Source organism: Sturnira hondurensis, unplaced genomic scaffold (genome assembly GCF_014824575.4).
Source record: "Sturnira hondurensis isolate 20B ecotype Veracruz unplaced genomic scaffold, ASM1482457v3 Scaffold0015508, whole genome shotgun sequence".
In the NCBI taxonomy this organism is placed as follows: domain Eukaryota; kingdom Metazoa; phylum Chordata; class Mammalia; order Chiroptera; family Phyllostomidae; genus Sturnira; species Sturnira hondurensis.
Genome location: NW_028088139.1, coordinates 802,248 through 821,753, shown reverse-complemented (window position 1 = coordinate 821,753; position 19,506 = coordinate 802,248). Strand labels below are relative to the sequence as shown.

At 39.8% G+C, this 19,506-nt stretch overlaps 2 protein-coding genes across 3 annotated transcripts in view; both read right to left on the bottom strand.

Moving 5' to 3' along the window:
* LOC118999841 (zinc finger protein 350-like) overlaps positions 1-19,506 on the bottom strand; it is a 182,095-nt gene that overhangs the window by 48,593 nt on the left and 113,996 nt on the right. The window lies entirely within an intron of this gene.
* On the bottom strand, positions 4,580-16,725 carry LOC118999828 (zinc finger protein OZF-like). 2 transcript variants are annotated; one of them, XM_037064566.1, is made up of 3 exons: positions 16,441-16,725; positions 15,469-15,595; positions 4,580-6,393 (listed from the first exon to the last, which is right to left on the bottom strand). In XM_037064566.1, the coding sequence occupies exons 1-3, from the start codon at positions 16,636-16,638 to the stop codon at positions 4,916-4,918; spliced, it is 1,803 nt and encodes a 600-aa protein (XP_036920461.1). In that variant the 5' UTR covers positions 16,639-16,725; the 3' UTR covers positions 4,580-4,915. The 2 variants fall into 2 exon arrangements, with proteins under 2 accessions (XP_036920461.1, XP_036920462.1); XM_037064567.1 differs by lacking the exon at positions 16,441-16,725 and adding an exon at positions 16,071-16,434.

Below are 19,506 nucleotides of genomic sequence, written 5' to 3'. Positions count from 1 at the left end.
GTAATAAATGGCACGTCCACAGCATGTTCACTCCTGCTGGTCCTCCAGGTGGTATTTTTTTACAATATCACAAACACAAGTGCAGTATAGTTGCCTGGCTTGGAGCTACTGCATTACGTATGGTATAACAATAAAAGATATAAAATATGAAAATACATGTTGAAGAAAATAATTTGTTCTAAAGTTGGCCATTTCTGAATGACTTAAGAATAAACAAAGTAAAAGGACTGTGTAATTTACAGATGGATTATATCAATTAAAGAAGGAACTATTTATTCAGAAGTTGTACGAGTTGAGAATAATGGCGTAATATCTCCATTAAACCTCATTTTCTTTATTAACAAAGAAACACCCACAAACATACAGTACTGCCCCTCACCCTTTGCCAAACCAGGCCAGTTAGCAGTACCATATCACAGGAAAAGAAGTAAGTCTGTAGCCCAGCTAGGCTCCTGTTCTTAATCCAAAACTGCGTCTTCATGTGGGCAGGGGAATCCTTCTGCATCTTTTCAAACCACGTGGCCAAGAGAGAGCTCCACCTAGCTGTTACAACCTGCTTTCCTGCTTTCCAGCCATGTGGTTAAGAGAGCTCCCTCTCCACCCCCAATCGTATGGTAAAACCCCAGTATGGCTGCCATACCTGGGTTTTAAATCCTGGCATGGAACTTCCTCCATAACCCATTTCTGACTGCTCTCACACTGTGTTACACCTGCCAGTTATAGGGGACCATTCCATGTGGTGTGGAGAATGTAGCCCAGCCTGATTCAGAAAACTGATGGGGACTAAGGTTTGCACACAGGACCCACACCCAGGGATACATTCTCCCATGGGGAATCAGGCCTGTATTGTAAATAGGCTGCTTTGAGGCTTGCTTCTGCTAAAATTCCCTCACCCTGAATTAAGGCAGCAATGTTTACTGCATATCTTTAAAGTAACTTCCTAAAATCTGTGCTAAACCAGGTATAGAATATAACTAGGTCAACCACTTTTCCTTTTACATTTGTAAATATTCCTCTTCTTTGATGTAAACAGCAACATCCTCTCCTGTTTTCTATAAAAGGTAATCACCTACAGTGAACCTGTCATTTCCCATACTATTCTTACCCTCCCCCTATTTTCTACCTACCTTCTATGCTACTTATTCTCTGTATCTTTCCCCCTCCTCCCATCCCCACTCTCCTGTTGATAACCCTTCATGTGATCTCCATTTCTGTGGTTCTGTTCCTGTTCTAGTTGTTTGCTTAGTTTGCTTTTGTCTTTGTTTTAGGTGTGGTTGTTGATAACTGTGAGTTTGCTGTCATTTACTGTATATATTTTATCTTTTTTCTTAGATTAGTCCCTTTAACATTTCAACATAATAAGGGCCTGATGATGATGAACTCCTTTAACTTGACCTTATCTGAGAAGTACTTTATCTGTTCTTCCATTCTAAATGAAAGCTTTACTGGATAGAGCAGTCTTGAATGTAGGTCCTTGTGTTTCATGACTTGGAATACTTCTTTCCAGCCCCTTCTTGCCTGTAAGGTCTTTTTTGAGAAATCTGCTGACAGTCTGATGGGAATGCCTTTGCAGGTAACTGCCTCCTTATCTCTTACGGCTTCTAGGATTCTCTCCTTCATTTTAATCTTGGGTAACATAATTACGATGTGCCTTGGTGTGTTCCTCCTTGGGTCCACCTTCTTTGGGACTCTCTGAGCTTCCTGGAAGTCTATTTCCTTTGCCAGATTGGGGAAGTTCTCCTTTACTTGTTCAAATAACTTTTCAACTTGCTGCTCTTCCTCTTCTCCTTCTGGTACCCCTATAATTCGGATGTTGGAACATTTAAAGATGTCCTGGAGGTTCCTAAGCTTCTCCTCATGTTTTTGAATTCTTGTTTCTTCATTCTTTTCTGATTGGATGTTTCTTTCTTCCTCTGGTCCACTCCATTGATTTGAGTCCCAGTTTCCCTTGGTTCCCTGTACATTTTCCTTTATTTCACTTAGTGTAGCCTTCATGTTTTCATCTAATTTGCAACCAAATTCAACTAACTCTGTGAGCATCCTGATCACCAGTATTTTGAACTGTGCATCTGATAGGTTGGCTATCTCTTGGTCGCTTAGTTGTATTTTTTCCAGAGCTTTGATCTGTTCTTTCATTTGGGCCACTTTTTTTTTTGTCTTGACACACATGTTACATAGTTAGGGGTGGAGCCTTAGGTGTTCACCAGGGCAGGGCAACCCAGTCCCTGGGTTGTGATGCTGTATGTGGGGCAGGGATCCCAGAGGGAACAATGGCTTTTGCTCTGCTCTCTGCCAGATTTCAGTCACTTCCCCTGCTTCCCCCAAGCAAATTGGGCCCTTCTGGTGCTGATTTCCAGGTGGGTGGGTTTGTGTACATTCTAGGACCCTGTGGGTCTCTCCAATGAACTTTCAGGTGAGGCTGGTAGTTTCTCCCGGCACAACCCCCACAGGTGTTTTCAATAGTTGTTTTGAGACTTTATCTCCCCAAGCTGTGACCCTGGGTTGAATGGTCTGTTCATTCCTCAGTTTTGCCTGGTTTATCTGTGCGGGAATGTGGGACCACCCTGTCCACCAGCTGCCTTGTGCACCATGCCCCGCTCCACAATCTGCCGCCTGGCTGGGTCCACCTGCTGTCACCTTGGGTGCCCAGGATCCACCAGCCACCACTTTGTTGCATGCAACCCATCTGGTAGGCCAGGATGAATATGTCTACTTTAACTCCTTGGTTATGGGACTTCCATACGACTCAATTTCCTGTCAGTACTGGTTGCTTTTTGTCTCTAAATTGTTATTGTCCTTATTTTGCTTGTGCGAGGAGGCACAGTGTGTCTATCTACGCCCCCATCTTGGCCGGAAGTCTCTTTTCTACCTTTCTCGATTGCCATTGTTAGTCTGGGCAAATGTGGACCCATGACACAGGAGTCATCTCCAAGCCACTCCCACAGGCACAGGAAACGCCTCCAGCTACAGCGCATCACAGGTTAGAGTCGGACACATCTCACTGGTTCTTAGCAGCCACAGGTTTTTTGTTTTTGTGTTTTTTAGATTTTTATTCATTCATCTTTAGAGGAGGGAGGGAAGGAAAGGAGAGAGGGAGAGAAACATCAATGTATGGCTGCCTCCCATGCATTCCCTGCTGGGAACTGGCCCACAACCCAGGCATGTGCCCTGACTGGGAATCGAACCGTGAACCCCTGGTTTGCAGACCTGCACTCAGTCCATTGAGCTACACCAGCCAGGGCCAGGCACAACTTTTAACATATTAAAACTCTGGCCTAGATTTTCAGATATGCAAGGTAGCTCTCAATGACCTGCTCTGCCTGTCTCATTCCCCAAGTGATAGCTATGGGCGTTTTCTCCATTTTAGGGGACGTCTAGTTCAGCACCCCACTACCAAATGACTGGACTTTTTAAACTACTGATGAATGTTAACACTGGAAATGAAAGCAGAATTCTCCACAGCATTGTGAAAAGTATAAAGCACTACATAATATTAAAATATCACTCCAATAAAAAAGAACATTTATTTAATAAAGAAAAAAACAGATGAAATTCCAACATGCATCTTTGTTGTTTCTGTCCTTTTGTTATAGAAAACCACCAGAAACTCCTATCAGAGTAGGCTGAACACAGGATCAGACATGTAAAAAAGATACAGACACAACAAATACACATCTGAGACCGGGCTCACCATAAATCCTTAGAAAAATACAATCAACAGTGAGGTAGCTCTACAATTTTTTTAAAAAGTTATATAAAAAATGATTTACAACCAAATATTTGCTAGGATATAAAGGAGCGGAATCTCACACACTGGATCACAAATTGAGAATCTCTGTACTAAAACATTCACCTACTCTACAACTCAAACTGTGTACTATGTTATCGACAAAGGTAAATGAAAGAAATATATGTCCATGTTAGAAAATTACATATAAATATCTGTACCAGGTTTAAAGTAAAAAATTAGAAATTATAATTTTGAATGAATTTGTAGTGCAAACTTCAAAGATTATTTCTTAGCTAAAACAGATGAGTTACTAATATTTCATTAATAAATCTCCAAACACATATGCAATGGAAATGAAAGCTGAAGAAATAGTTATTCTCAGTTATTACTACAATGGAATAAAAGTCAATGTTTACTTATAGAGCTGTGAAGGGACAAGAGAGATTAAAATGTCCATGAAGTAAATTTCCAATGACAGTAATGGACAGTATTATGAAAATGGTGATGGTTTTAATATCATGTATAAGTGAACACTAATCAAATATTATCCTTGAAATGTAATATTTACTAATAAAAGCTTTTTAAAATGGCATAAGACTTAAAAAAATTGTATGTCCAAATGTTTTTAAAAATAGGTTTAGCAATTCTATATTCAAAACATGTTCTCATATGCTGTAAGTGAGACTTTGCCTCAGTAATAGCAAATATAGCCAACAATAAATACTGACTGAAACCAAGATGACTCCTGACTGGGTCAAAACAGCAACATCCCTTGACTACAGATAGACTCTATTTTTCTTTCTACAAGGGCACCAGTGGCTCTGACATTAAATATTTTATTTATATAGGTGCTGAAGGTGAAATATCTTCAGTACAGAAATTTGCAGTGACATGAATCTGAAAAGAGACCTGGATAAATAAAGAAAGGACAACATGGACACATAGACCTTCCATATAAGGAAAAACTATAGGGGACTTCCCTACTGGGTGGAAGTTTGGCTGTATAAGGTTTGATCCCCAAACAAAAGGCTTAAAAAAGTTTCCTCCAGTAATGTTAACACACACACACACACACACACAAGTATACATTTCCTACACTTCTAAGACCTTCCTCCCACATCAACTCTTATGTGTGGAGGAAGGATGGAATCATTTTGGTTAAAATATTTCCCACATTAACTGCGTTTATAAGACTTTTCCTGTATGAAGTTTCTGATGACGATGAAGCTGATGCTTTTGGATGAAAGATTTACCACACTGACTGCAACTATAAGGTCTTTCTCCAGTGTGAACTCTCTGATGAAAACGGAGGCCAGTAACACCACGAAAAGATTTCCCACATTCAGTGCACTCATAAGGCCTTTCTCCAGTATGAACTCTCTGATGACAATGAAGGTGATGAACTCTTTTAAAACATTTCCCACATTGAGTGCATTTATAAGGCCTTTCTCCTGTGTGGAATCGCTGATGGTAACGGAGACCAGTGCTACTGCAAAAAGATTTCCCACATTCACTGCATTCATAAGGCCTTTCTCCTGTGTGAACTCTCTGATGAATACGGAGGCCAGTGCTACTGCAAAAAGATTTCCCACATTCACTACATTCATAAGGCCTTTCTCCTGTGTGAACTCTCTGATGATAATGGAGGTTGGTGCTACTGGTGAAAGATTTCCCACATTTACTGCACTCATAAGGCCTTTCTCCTGTGTGAACTCTCTGATGATAATGGAGGTGAGTGCTACTGGTGAAAGATTTCTCACATTCATTGCACTCATAAGGTCTTTCTCCTGTGTGAAGTCTCTGATGACAATAAAGGTTATAGGTGCTTTTAAAAGATTTCCCACATACTCTGCACTGATAGGGCCTTTCTCCAGTGTGAACTGCCTGATGACGATGAAGGACAGATTTTGTTTTAAAAGATTTGCCACATTCACTGCACTCATAAGGCTTTTCTCCATTATGAACTCTCTGATGAGAATGAAATTCACCCTTTTGTATGAAAGATTTTCCACATTCGCTGCACTGATACAGCCTTTGTCCATTGTTAACTCTCTGGTAACAAAAACTAGGAATTCTAGCAAAATATTTTCCACAATCACGGCATACAAAACACTGTCTCCAATGAGAAACACTCTTGCTCTGAACATATGTGTGACTGCAGTTAACAGCTTTTTTGCACTCATTCAGGGTGGAATAAGTTTTTCGTTGCATAGTCATTCCAGTCACTGAGATTTCATCCAGCCTGTCCATGGTGTGAGTAGCCTCTGGATGGAGATGTTCTGACTTGGTAGGGGTGTCCAATCCAACGTCCCAAGAGGAAAAAAGCTTCTGGGGCACAGTATAATTGCAAGCCTTAGCAAGTGACATCCTGTCCACACCTCTCACAAAAGGCTTCTCTCTCAGGTGGTGCTCCTGGTGCTGGTAAATATCTATACGGTAATGAAATTGTTTTGCACATGCTCCACACCTCAACAGTTTCTGGATGTTTTGTGCTTCCTGATGATCAATCAAGTGGAAAATATGTCTCAAGACAGGCCCACAACTCTCAAAGGGGTGGCTCTTCACTGAAGACAAAGCTACCTTGAGATTCTCTGCCTGTGACACTCTTACAGGAACAGTCTCTTCAATCGGTGCTTCCATATTCTCTGCTCCACAGTAGCAACCTGAACAAAATGAAACACTGGTGAAGTATATGTTGACCTTATAAAGAAGGAATATCCTCAACACACATGGCCATCTGTCACAGCTAGGGATGACCCTATGAAACCATTTTCAACAGAAGTGAGTCAGACACTGAAGAAATGGCCCCAAAAGTATACCAGTGGTGGTGACCTTGTCATGGAAGAGATGCAAGCAAAGGATGAGCCACAAGGAAGGGAGACAGGCTCTAACTGTTCTTCCACAAAGGGTTTCCTATAGGACCTTTTCTCCTGGTAATGTAAGAGTGTGTAGAATAATTTGAATGAGTTCAAACTCATCAACATCAATTGTATTAGAGCATATCATGTTCAAGATCAAGATAAAGATATATGTATACTACAAGGGTCTGCAAGCTTGGACCAAAGATAAAGCGCACACACACACACACACACATGCACACACAAAACCTGTAAGAGAAATGACTGGGGTGAAAAGTGTAGAAAAGCCCATCTGTGGGCTGGGAATGTGAGTGAAATGATGACAGAACCAAGTGATTGACAAAGTGTCAACAATAAAGAAAAATAGTTAGAATGGGGCGACAAACTGGCAATGATAACAAAATACTTTTAAAGGTTTTATTTGTTTATTTTTAGAGACAGGACAAGGAAGGGAGAAAGAAAGGGAAAGAAACATCAATGTGTGGTTGCCTTTCACATGCCCCCCACCGGGGACCTGACCTACAACCCAGGCATGTGCCCTGACTGGGAATCAAACGGGCGACCCTTTGGTTCACAGCCCATGCTCAATCCACTGAGCTACACTAACCAGGGCATAAAATACTTTTAAATAAAATAGGCTCCCAATTATGACTTTAATAAAGTCCATGGGTCAAACCCTCTTCAACAGCCCTTCACCAAGGCATGACTGCCTCTGGGTACACCCTGCCATGGATGGAGTTGTATTTTTCCTGGAGTACACAAATGACTCTTCCCCTTAAATACCAGTTGAGTCATTACATGGAATATATAGATGGTAAAAATTCTGAGAGAAAAACTGAAGAGGTGGATGACCAGCACTGTGACAGAATATCAAAGCACAAAAAATACCACAGAAAAAAGAAAAAAGTTCTATGTGAGTGACTGACTTCAAAGATGGCCAAATAAGATATCCAAGAATTCTCCCTTCTTCCGGAACAAGTAGACAGCTATCCACAAACAAAATCAATCATAGGAGAGTGGAATAAAAATCCAATTAAGACTAATCCAATTAGTCCTCACAATTTGGCTCTGTTGATAATGTGTCATCCTGATACGGAAGCATTCCAGGTTTGATCGCCAGTCAAGTCATATACAAGAAGCAACCAATGGATGCATTAATGAATGGAGCAAGAAATGGAAGTTTCTCTCTCTCTCTCTCTCTCTCTCTCTCTCTCTCTCCCCCTGCCCCTTTCCCTTGCCTCTCTAATATCAATTAATAAACAAAGAAACAAACAAAAAAAGACAAGAAGCAAAGCCAATTTGGAAAAACATAGAACAGCATAAAAAGGATGACTAGAAGATGGGTTAGCAAACCCATTTGAAGATGGATAGGATCAAAAACAAGGGACAGTGTTACCGTTTTCAACCACTAATTGCTCTAAGGTTGAACTTACTGAACTGTTCGGTGAAAAATACTGGATATTTCTGTTTCTAAGAACTGAAGAAGTCCCTGCAACATCTGTGAACTCCCCACAGTTTACATATCAGGGGACCCTACAGAGTTTCTCAGCATGATGCCAGAACAAATCCCCTGTTAACAACCTTGTATAGGAAGACCACAAAAATAGTATGTCCCACATGTCCCAGTAGTATTTGCCACCAGAGACTCCAAAACCCTCGACTGTCATTGAAAAGAAATGCTGCCAAAGCAACTGTGAACTGGTACACTTTCTGTTATTCTAACATCAGCTCACATAGCATCAAGGGGACTAGATCTGGAACTTGTCTCAAGACTGAAACACAACACCAACTCAGCCAACCCTTAAACCCACATGCAGATGAATCTATTTCTCTAGCCAGAATGGATACATAAAATTGAAAGTTACTATTTCATCAAATGCATAGACATAAATACAGAATAAAAAAACACTACCAAAAGAACATAATAATTTTTCAATAATTGATACCAAACAAATGGATATTAATGCCTTAAAAGGTACAGGGAAAAAGAACCATAATTGGTAGGTACTAAATAGACAGGGGAATATTAAGAATTGTACAGGATATGGAGAAGCCAAAGACTGAGAAGTATGATCCATGGACATGAGCTAAGGAGGGAATGCTACAGGGAATAGGGGTATCACATGGATGGGGGAAAAAGGGAGAAAAAAATTGGGACAATGTAATAGCATAATCAATAAAATACACTTTAAAAATTGCAGACTAGGAGAAAATAAATGATATATCCAAAACTCTAAGATCCAGGAATCTGGTCTTTGGAAAAAAATACCTTCCCAGAAACAAAAGCTATGGAAGGTCAATGCCACTTAACCTGACGTATTAGAAATGCCAAAAAATATTCTTTAAGATAAAATGAAGGCCCTTACTGGTGTAGCTCAGAGGATTGAGCACGAGACTGTAAACCAAAGAGTTGCTAGTTTGATTCTCAGTTAGGGCACATGCCTGAGTTGTAGGCCAGGTCCCCAGTAGGGGGCTTGCAAGAGGCAACCAAACATTGATGTTTCTCTCCCTCTCTTTCTCCCTCCCTTCCCCTCTATAAATGCATTTTAAAAAGATAAAATGAAAGTATACTAAATAAAAACTCAAATACACAGGGAAGTATAATTCTCACTAGTAAGGGTGAGAATAATATAAAATTTACTATACTGTAGCACTGGATTGGTGGAAGGTGTATTATGTAACTATCATAAAGGTTTAAAATTAAATCTAGTAAAAACAATGACTATAACACTCTATACCTCATTAGATTCAAAATATAAAAAATGTCAATTGTGACATCAAACACCTATAAAGGGATATGTGGTGGAACTGCAAAAGGTAGAATTTTTGTATACAAGGAAGGTGGTGTTATCAGGATAAAATAAATTGTAAAGAGCATGAGTTGTTTCATGCAAGTCTTTTGCAAATCACCAGCTAAAAATGTATGCAAAATTTATAAAATAAATTGTAAAGAGCATGAGTTGTTTCATGTAAGTCTTTTGCAAATCACCAGCTAAAATGTATGCAATAATTATACAAAAGAGAAAAGAATCAAATCACGCAAAGTCATCAAATCGTGAAGGAAGACCACAAGACAGGAAGACAAACGGAGAAACTGCAATAGGATGAGACCAATGAAGAAGTGGCAATAGGTGCTCCTTAAACAAATTCACAAACAAAAGACAAAGAATTGCCCTGACTGATATGACCCAGCGGGTTGGGCATCCTCCCACAAATGGCCAAGTCACTGGCTAGATTCCATTAAAGGCACATGCCTGGGTTGTAGGTCAGGTCCACCATAGGAGACGAGCAAGAGACAACCAATTGATGGTTCTGTCACACACAGATGTTTTTCTCTGTGTCTTTCTCCCTCCCTTCCTCTCTCTCTAAAAATAAATAAATAAAATATATTTTAAAAAATACATCATGTGACTGAAGATATTTTTTAAAAATAAGATACTGCCCACAAAAGGCAGTACAACTTTATGGACATAATGAGGCTGAAAATAAAGAGATACAAAAAATCCCATGCAAAGGAAACCAGAATATGGCAGCTGTAGTTAAAATTCTATCAGGCCAGCGTAGCTCAGTGGATTGAGCGCGGGCCTGCGAACCAGACGATCGCGGTTCGATTCCCAGTCAGGGCACATGCCTGGGTTGCAAACTGGTTCCTTGCAGGCTGACTACCAGCAGGGGATGCACAAAAGGCAACGATACATTGATGTTTCTCTCCCTCTCTCCTTCCCCTCTAAAAATAAATAAATAAATAAAATCTATCAGGCCAAAAAGCCTCCTCAAAAACTCACAAGGGACTAAGGTCATGACAGAATGAAAAATAAGTCAATTCACCAACAGGATAACAATTTTAAGTATCATGCACTAAACAGTACAAGAAACAAATATGTTAAGCAAATAATATCAGATCTGAAGGCAGAAAAAGAAATCCAACATTAGCAGGTAACTTCAGTATTAACTCTTCAACACTAAGTAGATCATCCCATCCAAAAGAAATAAGGAATTACTAAAGATCAACTATGGTTTAGAGCAAACAGTACAAATAGATATACACAGAACAATCCATTCGATAGCAGCAGAGGATGCACTCTTGTCAAGCACGCATAAAATATTCTCTATGAAGATCATACGTTAGGTCAAAAATTAAGTCTCAAACTTTGAGAAAAAAAATCACATCAAATTTCTTATTTGATCACAATCTATGAATTTTGAAATCAATTTTAGTTTCAAAAAGGCCTGAAAATTCACAAATATGTTGAAATTAAACAACACATGCCTGAACACTCAAGGGTAAAAGAAAAAAACCTCTAGAGACAAGGTAAATAGAAACACAATCTACCAAATCTTATGTATAAAATTCATGAAATGCAATTCTACCATGAAATTTTATAGTGATGTCCACAGGGGGAGGGCAAGAATAGTAGGCGAAATATAGAATCTAAAAAACTTGAGACATGTGGACATAAACTAAAGGGGGGGGGTGGGGGAGGGGTGTGCAGGGTGGAGGGGAATGAAGGGGGGAATTAGAACAATTGTAATGGCATAATCAATAAAATATATTTAAAAAATAAAATAAAGTAATATGGGAAAAAAAAGAAAAATGATCTCAGATAAACAAGGTATCATTACACCTAGAAAACAATAAATACAGTAAGAAAGTAGACCCAAAGCTAGCAAAGGAAAAAACAACATTAAATATTAGAAGAAATGTAAATGAAATAGAGATAACACACACACACACAAAAAAAAATCTAAGAGCTATTTTTGAAAGATACACAATACTGCAAACCTCTACCTAGACTAAAACAAAAGAAACAAATCTCCTATGCCTTAAAAAACAACTTAGGATTAAGATATTACACATGACCCTGGGGGACAATGCCTCATAAAAGATGTTGGCAGATACCATTAATTATCCTGCGTAAAAAAAAAAACTGTCAAGTTCCAACTATAAACTTCTGAAATTAATAAACTTCAGAGTCCTGTTCGGGTAGACTCCATGTGCCAAGATCATGGACTCAATGTCCTCCAGGGAACACTGTGCTCCACCCATTGAATGCATACACAGGTGGAACCACAGACCAATGAGGGTGTGTCTCTCTCTCAGCTCCCTTCCTCTCTCTAAAATGAAAAGGCAATTTTTTTTAGTAATACATAAATAATTTGAGAAAATTTACAGGATACAAAACCAACATATAAAAATCAATTCCATACTCTGGTTTCTCTTCAGATCGTATAAATCTTTCACCTTTTAAAAATCAATTCCATTTGTACACACTAATAATAAATTATCTTATAAAGAAATGAAGAGCCATGGCCAGGTGGCTCAGTTCGTTGGAGCATTGTCCCAAACATCTAAAGAGTTGTGGGTTTGATTCCAGGTCAGCGTAAAAAAGTAAGTTGCTGGTTGGTCCCCAGTTGGGGCATATGTAAGAGACAACCAAGCAATTTTTCTCTCACATCCATGGTTCATTCTCATTCTCTCCCCGCTCCCACCCCTTTCTCTCTAAAATCAATATATATATCCTTAGGTCAGGATAAAAAAGAAATAAAGAAGGTAGTCAAATTTATAATAGCATCAAAAACAAATAAGATTCACAGGAATAAATTCAAACAAAAAACATGAAGTATTTGACACTAAACACCATAAGAGTTTGATAAAAGAGATGACAAATGAGTGTAAAGAAAGCCGGTGGTCTAAAATTTTAAAAGTCAATATCATTAAAATATCTATACTACCCAAATCAAATCAGTCTACAAATTAAATACAATTTTGATGATAACTCCAATGGTATTTTACACATAAAAAAGAATCTACAAATGCAGGGAACATCGAAAGATTTCAAACAGCAAAAGGAATCTTGCAAAAGAACAAACTTGATGGCATCACACATCCTGATTCAATCTATTACAAAGCCAAAGCACATAAACAGTATGTCAGTAAAATGACTGCAGCACTAGCTGGTGTGGCTCAGTAGACTGAGTGCTCGCCTGTGAGCAGAAAGGTCTCTGGTATGATAGGCAGTCAGGGCACATGCCCTGGTTGAAAGCCAGGTCCTCAGTTGGGGGCACGTGAGAGGCAACCCACTGATGTATCCCTGGCACACTGATGTTTCTCTCTGTTTCTTCCCCCACCTTCCCCTCTGTCTAAAAATAAATAAGTACAGCCTTTAAAAAAAATCAAAAATAAAATAAAATGAATGTAAAAACAGACTAATAGAACAGATAACACAGAATAAAGAGTCACATCAAAGTGTTTAATCTTTCATAAAAACACAAGATGCATAAGGAAGAAAAGAGAGTTTCCACCCTGGCAGGTGTGGCTCAGTGGATTGAGAACCAGCCTGCAAAACAAAGGATCACTGGTTCAGTTCCCAGTCAGGGCACACGCCTGGGTTGCACACCAGTTCCCCAGTGGGGGGCATGCAAGGGGCAACCATACATTGATGCTTCTCTACCCCTCTTTCTCCCACCCTTCCCCTCTGTCTAAAATCTTTTTAAAAATTAAATAAAAATATTTTTCAAAAGTTTCCTTAATAAACGGTGTTGGGAAAATTGACATTCACATGTAAAACAACAAAACTGAAAACCACTGATAAAAAATCATCTCAAGTTGCATGAAAAAATTAAATGTCAGCCCATAAACTTAACTTCCTCAAGACAACCTAGAAAAGAAGTTTAAGAGATTTGCTTTTTTAAAATCTATACAATTATCTATTTTAAAGATTTTATTTATACTTTCTTTTTGTGAAAGGGGAAGAGAAGAAGAAAGAGAGGAAGGAAGAGATGGTGGATTCATCAATATGCCGCCCAAGCATCAATCTGTTGCCTTTATCACACCATAATCTGGGGACCTGGCCAGCAACCCAGGCATGTTCCCTGACTGGGAATCCAACCCGTAGCCTTTCCATTTGCAGGACAATGCTCAACCCACTGACCCACGCCAGTCAGGGTGGTATATTTCTTTTTCAAATAATTTTCTGAATTGAGAACCACCACTAGGCAAGAAAGCAAATAAAAACAATGCAGAACTCAACAAATGAAAAAGCTTCTTCACAAAACAAGAGCAATTAACAAAATGGAATGAAATGGCAGCCCTGAGGACTGTGGCTCATTTGATTGGTGTCATTCTGAAAAACTAAAGGTGGCCTGCTGGATTACTGGACAGGTCACATGGCTGGGTTGTGGGTTCAGTCACTGGTTGGGTTGGGAGACAGGCAAAGGATCAATGTTTCTCTATCACTTAGCTGTTTCTCCCTCTCTTTTTCTCTCCTTTCACTTCTATCTAAAAATAGTAATCAATAACATCTACAAAAAAAGGAAAAATAAGAAAAAAACAACAATCTCAGAATGGAAGAAAATGCTTGCAAACTATATAAAAATATGGCTTGGATGGATTTCTCAAGAGACCTTACAGGCAAGAAAGGGCTGGAAAGAAGTATTCCAAGTCATGAAATCCAAAGACCTACATCCAAGATTGCTTTATCCAGCAAAGCTTTCATTTAGAATGGAAGGACGGATAAAGTGCTTCTCAGATAAGATCAAATTCAAGGAGTTCATCATCACCAAGCCCTTATTATATGAAATGTTAAAGGACTTACATAAGAAAAAGAAGATGAAAAATATGAACAGTGAAAGGACAGCAAACACACAGTTATTAACAACCACACCTACAACAAAAGCAAACCAAGAGGACAGCTAGATCAGGAGTGGAACCATAGAAATGAAGAACACATGGAGGGTTAGCCACAGGGGAGTGGGAGGAGGAGAAGGGGGGAGAAGGTACAGAAAATAGCATAGACAGTAGGTAGAAAATAGATAGGGGGAAGGGCAATAATAGTAGGGGAAATACAGATTCTAAAGAACTTGAGACGCATGGTCATAAACTAAATGGGGGGAATGGTGGGGAAGGGGGTGTGCAGGGTGGAAGGGAATAAGGGGGGGAATAGAACAACTGTAATGATATAATCAATAAAATATATTTCAAAAAATATGGCTTGGAGATACTGTGGGTTTGGTTCAAAAAAACCCAATATGAATTTATGGATTTCCCAGTGAATAATACACTTATGTCAATAATATGCGGCAGGCTATTAAAAAAGGAACACATTAGTCTACATAAAACTCTGTATCACCAGTTAAAAATAATTTAACAACTCTGGCTGGTGTAGCTCAGTGCTGGATTGAGTGCGGGCCTGAGAATCAAAGGGTCACTGGTTCAATTCCCAGTCAGGGCACATGCCTGGGTGCAGGCCAGGTCCCTAGTGGGGGACGTGCAAAAGGCAACCACACACTGATGTTTCTCGCCCTCTCTTTCTCCTTGCCTTCCCCTCTCCCTAAAATTAAATAAATAAATTCTTTTAAAAAGTTGAACACTAAACACTAATAATCTGCATCTGAGCCAGCTGAAAAAACTGGACTTGCAGAACACACGGTTACTAAAAACACTAAAATTATATATATTTAAACAAGCAGTATCTGTGAAACAAAAAGAAGCTATGTACCAACAGGTGAAAAATAAATCAATGTATAAAATATACCAGAGATTCAAAAGATTTATTAGCCAAAAATGTAGGGACAATTGTCCAAATGACCAACAAGAATACAAAAATGTTTTTTCTCATTAATCAAGGTGGTATACATTTGGCTCCCTGCAACTACAAACTGTAAATACTTCCCTATGAGTTCACTAAAATAGCTGTTGGTATCGCAGAGAGAGAAAAGAGCAGTGCAAACAACCAACCCTAATAAGGAAAGCAACTACTCAGAAAACTGGAAAATCAAGCAGTGCTTATAGTCCACATAAGAGAGATCACCTGCAAGAGAACAGACGCCATAAGGAAATGCAAAACCTAGCCCGTATCATTGGCAGGGTGAAGGTATTACCCAATGAGGATATTAGTTCAAAATTCTCCAGCATCACATCCAGGTACAGGCGTCTCTGATCTTCATCAAGGAGGCACCACTCTTCCCTGGAGAAGTACAGGGCAATGTCCGAAAAAGTCACACCAACCTGTCAGAATTGAGACAAATGAACCCAGGGCTGCCTGAGAACCACAATCCTACTCTTTACACATCTTCCCCACGATCAATTTCCTCCAGGGCTCCCCAGTATGGACACCAAGCCCTAATGCCAAGGCTGGCTGCTCTCTCATCACAACCCCATTCATTATTGCTCACACATTCAGTAGCAGCAGCTTGCTTCGGGGACAAAGGGGATGGCAGATCAGTGCCATCTAACCCTTGGTCCATGACCGCAGGGTCCCATCCTTCCTACCAAACATTCCACTGAAGTCTCCCAGATCATGCCTCCAAAGCACAATCACCGTTATGCCCTCACACCAGGGCTCAGGACCATCAGCTCGCACTTCCCTACTTGCGCACTCGGTTGTGGAATGTCTTTCTCTTTCACATCTTAAAACCCCACGTTCACTCTCTCAGCTCCGCCACCTTTACGCACCATAGCACAGGTATCCCTCTTGACTCACCCAAAAGCTAGGCATACGGCATCCAGAGAGTGCTTGGAAGGTTCCAGCAGGATCCAGCACAACCCCAGTTTTCTAACAGGTCCCACAGCCTGTCAAAGCCCCAAATGAGGCGCTTAAGTCCTCCCTGCTTGCCTCATGATTTCCTTCCACAGTCACCACCGAGAACATCATGGGAAATTCAGATAAGAAAAACTCCGTCCACTCTGCACTGTACTTGTTGTGTCCTAAGCAACCACAACACTCTCTCCAGTGAGTCTTCCTCAAGGTCCTCCACGCAGGTCCTGGGCGGCAGGACATTCGTACACCTGGATACACGGTTCGCTGTGGTGAGGCGTTGAAGAGGGGGAGGTTTGAGAGGACTTGCACTCACCTCGGCGGGGCGTCTCCGCAAGGCCGCCAACGGACTCCGTGGGAGAGGTTGGGCGGTAACGGAGGTACCGGAGGACGCTCCCCGCTCGACCGCACCTGACCCGGCCCTGGCACGAATCACGTGGGGAGCGTCGCCCAGCTTCCTGCTCTCGTGTGTGCTGTGTGGGCCTCGACTCTGGCGCCTTCCCCGCCCCGGCATCTCTACCAGCACTCAGCGGTCTGGAGCTTTCAAGCACAAACTTCAGTGGATTACGGCTGAAGCAAAATGCCCGCTGTAGAAAGGCTCCGGAAGTTCCGCCCCTATCGGGGTGTCCCAACGGAAATGCCTTTTCTGACCTTTCATTGGGTAGGCGTGGCTGCCTTCCTCTCAGGGTGTTATGGCTAATATGGGTCTGAGACTCCGTATCTGTGATCAAAGGTTTTCCCACATCTCTTCCACATAAAAGACCAAGGGCCATGGTCAGGAAAGTCACATCTTGAAACTGGCTAAGGAAAGTTGTTCCTGGTGAAGGGGCTTGAGTCCATATTAATAAAAACACATTATATGTGAGACCAATACAGCGAGTCATAATAAAAGAGGTATGTCTGGATTACAGAATCCGAAAGATTTTCTCACACAAATGACCTACTTTACAACATCATATATGTATGTGACAAATATAACACAATACTGTAGGACAAGCCTTTAAGGAAACAAGATGTCTATTGTTTATAGTTTGAACATCAATTAATATAAATTTTTTAAGTGGGAGAATCGAATTCTGACAGTTACTGGTTTTTTATGTTAATGTGTAAGTCCTATAGTATTTATCATAGTGAAAGAGAATTTGTACTTTATAGACATCACGTGAAATATTTCAGGCATTCTCAATGTGTTCAAATTACAAACATTTATAAATTATACTTAGGGAAGAAAGATAGGGTGAGAAACATCGATGATATTCCAGAGAAATAAGAATCTATTGCACTTCACATATCCCTAACTGGGGAACTGGCTTGCAACCCAGGTATGTACCCTGACTCAAATTGAACCTGCAACATTTTGGTTCACAGGCAGGCACTGAATCCACTGAGCCACACCAGCCAGGGCTAACTGTGTGATCTTAAAACTCTCAGGAACCACAACCTTGGTACTCCTGAGTGCTGCTCAGCTTATGTTTCCATATCATCTATCACCCAACAGTTGCTACAACAGAAGTTATTCTTTCAATTCATGGCTACTCCTTCAATAAAGCCATTGAACCAACCTGGTTGTGATCACATTTCTTTATTCACTGGTGTATATCACAGACCTAGATAAGCCTTGGAAGCAGTGAGATAATTAGTAATGGATTATTAAAGCAATGAAACATAATGATCACATTTCTTTATTCACTAGTGTATACCACAGACCTAGATAAGCCTTGGAAGCAGTGAGATAACTAGTAATGGGTTATTAAAGCAATGAAACATAATGCCATGGCTATTCTTTCACAATTCTAATTTTATCTGCTCACACCTTACATTATCCTTCTCACCTCACTTTTTCCCCTCAAATACTAATGAATAATAGGACTCAATCTGTAGAAACAATTTTGATAACCGTGTTTCCAGCATAGCTATAGAATATGTAAATTCTCATTGCTTAGAATTTAACATACTATAGTTACATACTATAACTAAATTATAGTACTAATATTAGTACTATATTAGTAAAGTATTTACTAATATTTTATAAACATTACTAATATATCATTAATAAATATATATTCAATAATGCAAGAAATGTAATTCTTATTACAATGGAATATAAATCAATGTTTACTTACAGAGCTGTGAAGGGCTGAGAAAAAATAAAATGGTCATGAAATAAACTGCCAGTGACAGTAATGACCAGTATTATGACAATGATGGTTTTAGTATTATGTGTAAGTGAAGACTAATCAATTATACTTGAAATATGTTTACTAAAATTCATATATCCAACTCTTTTTGAAAATAAGTTTAGCAGCTCTATATTCAAAACACACTCTTACGTGCTCTGGATGAAATCTTACCTCAGTCACAGTATAGACTAAAAGAGCCCCGCTGGTATGGCTCAGTGGATTGACAGCCAGCCTGAAGAGTCACCAGTTCGATTCCCAGTCAGGACACCTGCCTGGATTGTGGGCCTTGTGCACAGTTGGATGTGTATGTGAGGCAACCAACCGATGTGTCTCTCGCACATCATGTTTCTTTCCCTCTCTAAATCCCTCCCTTCCCTTCTCTCTAAAGACAAATAAAATCTATTTAAAAAATAGCCAACAATAAAAACTGAAACCAATAGGACTGCTGCCTGTTTCAAAATTGTGACATCCCTCAACTATAGATACATATTATTTTTTTATTTCTACAGGGCACCAGTGGCTCTGACATGAAAATCTGACAGAAGACAGAAATCCACAAATATCTATTTTTTAAATTTTATTAACTTGAAAAAGAAATCTGTATTTGTTGTTCCACTTACATGTGCATTTATTTGTTGCTTCTTGCATGTGCCCTGACTGGAGTTTAAAATCAGAACTGAAGCATATCAAGCACTCTACCTGGTCACAGCCAGAAAACCTTTTGATTATATTCAATCATAGTGACTGAATCAACAAAAGATAAATATTCCTGCTGATCCTGATTATTTATACAATGACCTTGCAGTCTTTTTCTAAGAAACATTTCTGGTGCACGCTCAGAAGAGGCAGATTCCATCTAGTTGGCTGCAGTCTCCTCCAGCACCTATTAGGCCAGGGTTTCTGTTGCAGTCAGTTTTCCCTAACCTTTATGGTGCTGCGACTATTCACCATCACCCATGAAATCGCAGACATTATGGCATATGGCCCTTTGCAAGCCCTGGGCCACAGACTCACTAAAATACTAATCACATCCTTTACAAACAATAAAATTCATGCTGCTCCCAGAGTACTTGAGGATGTTGAAACTACCTCTTCTTTAGCATGATCTCTGTGTGTCTTTGAACTCACAGCATTGAGCCTTCTCATGAGAACTAGAGCCCACAATCCTGCCTAGGTGGATGTGAGCAGGATGCAGGTTTACA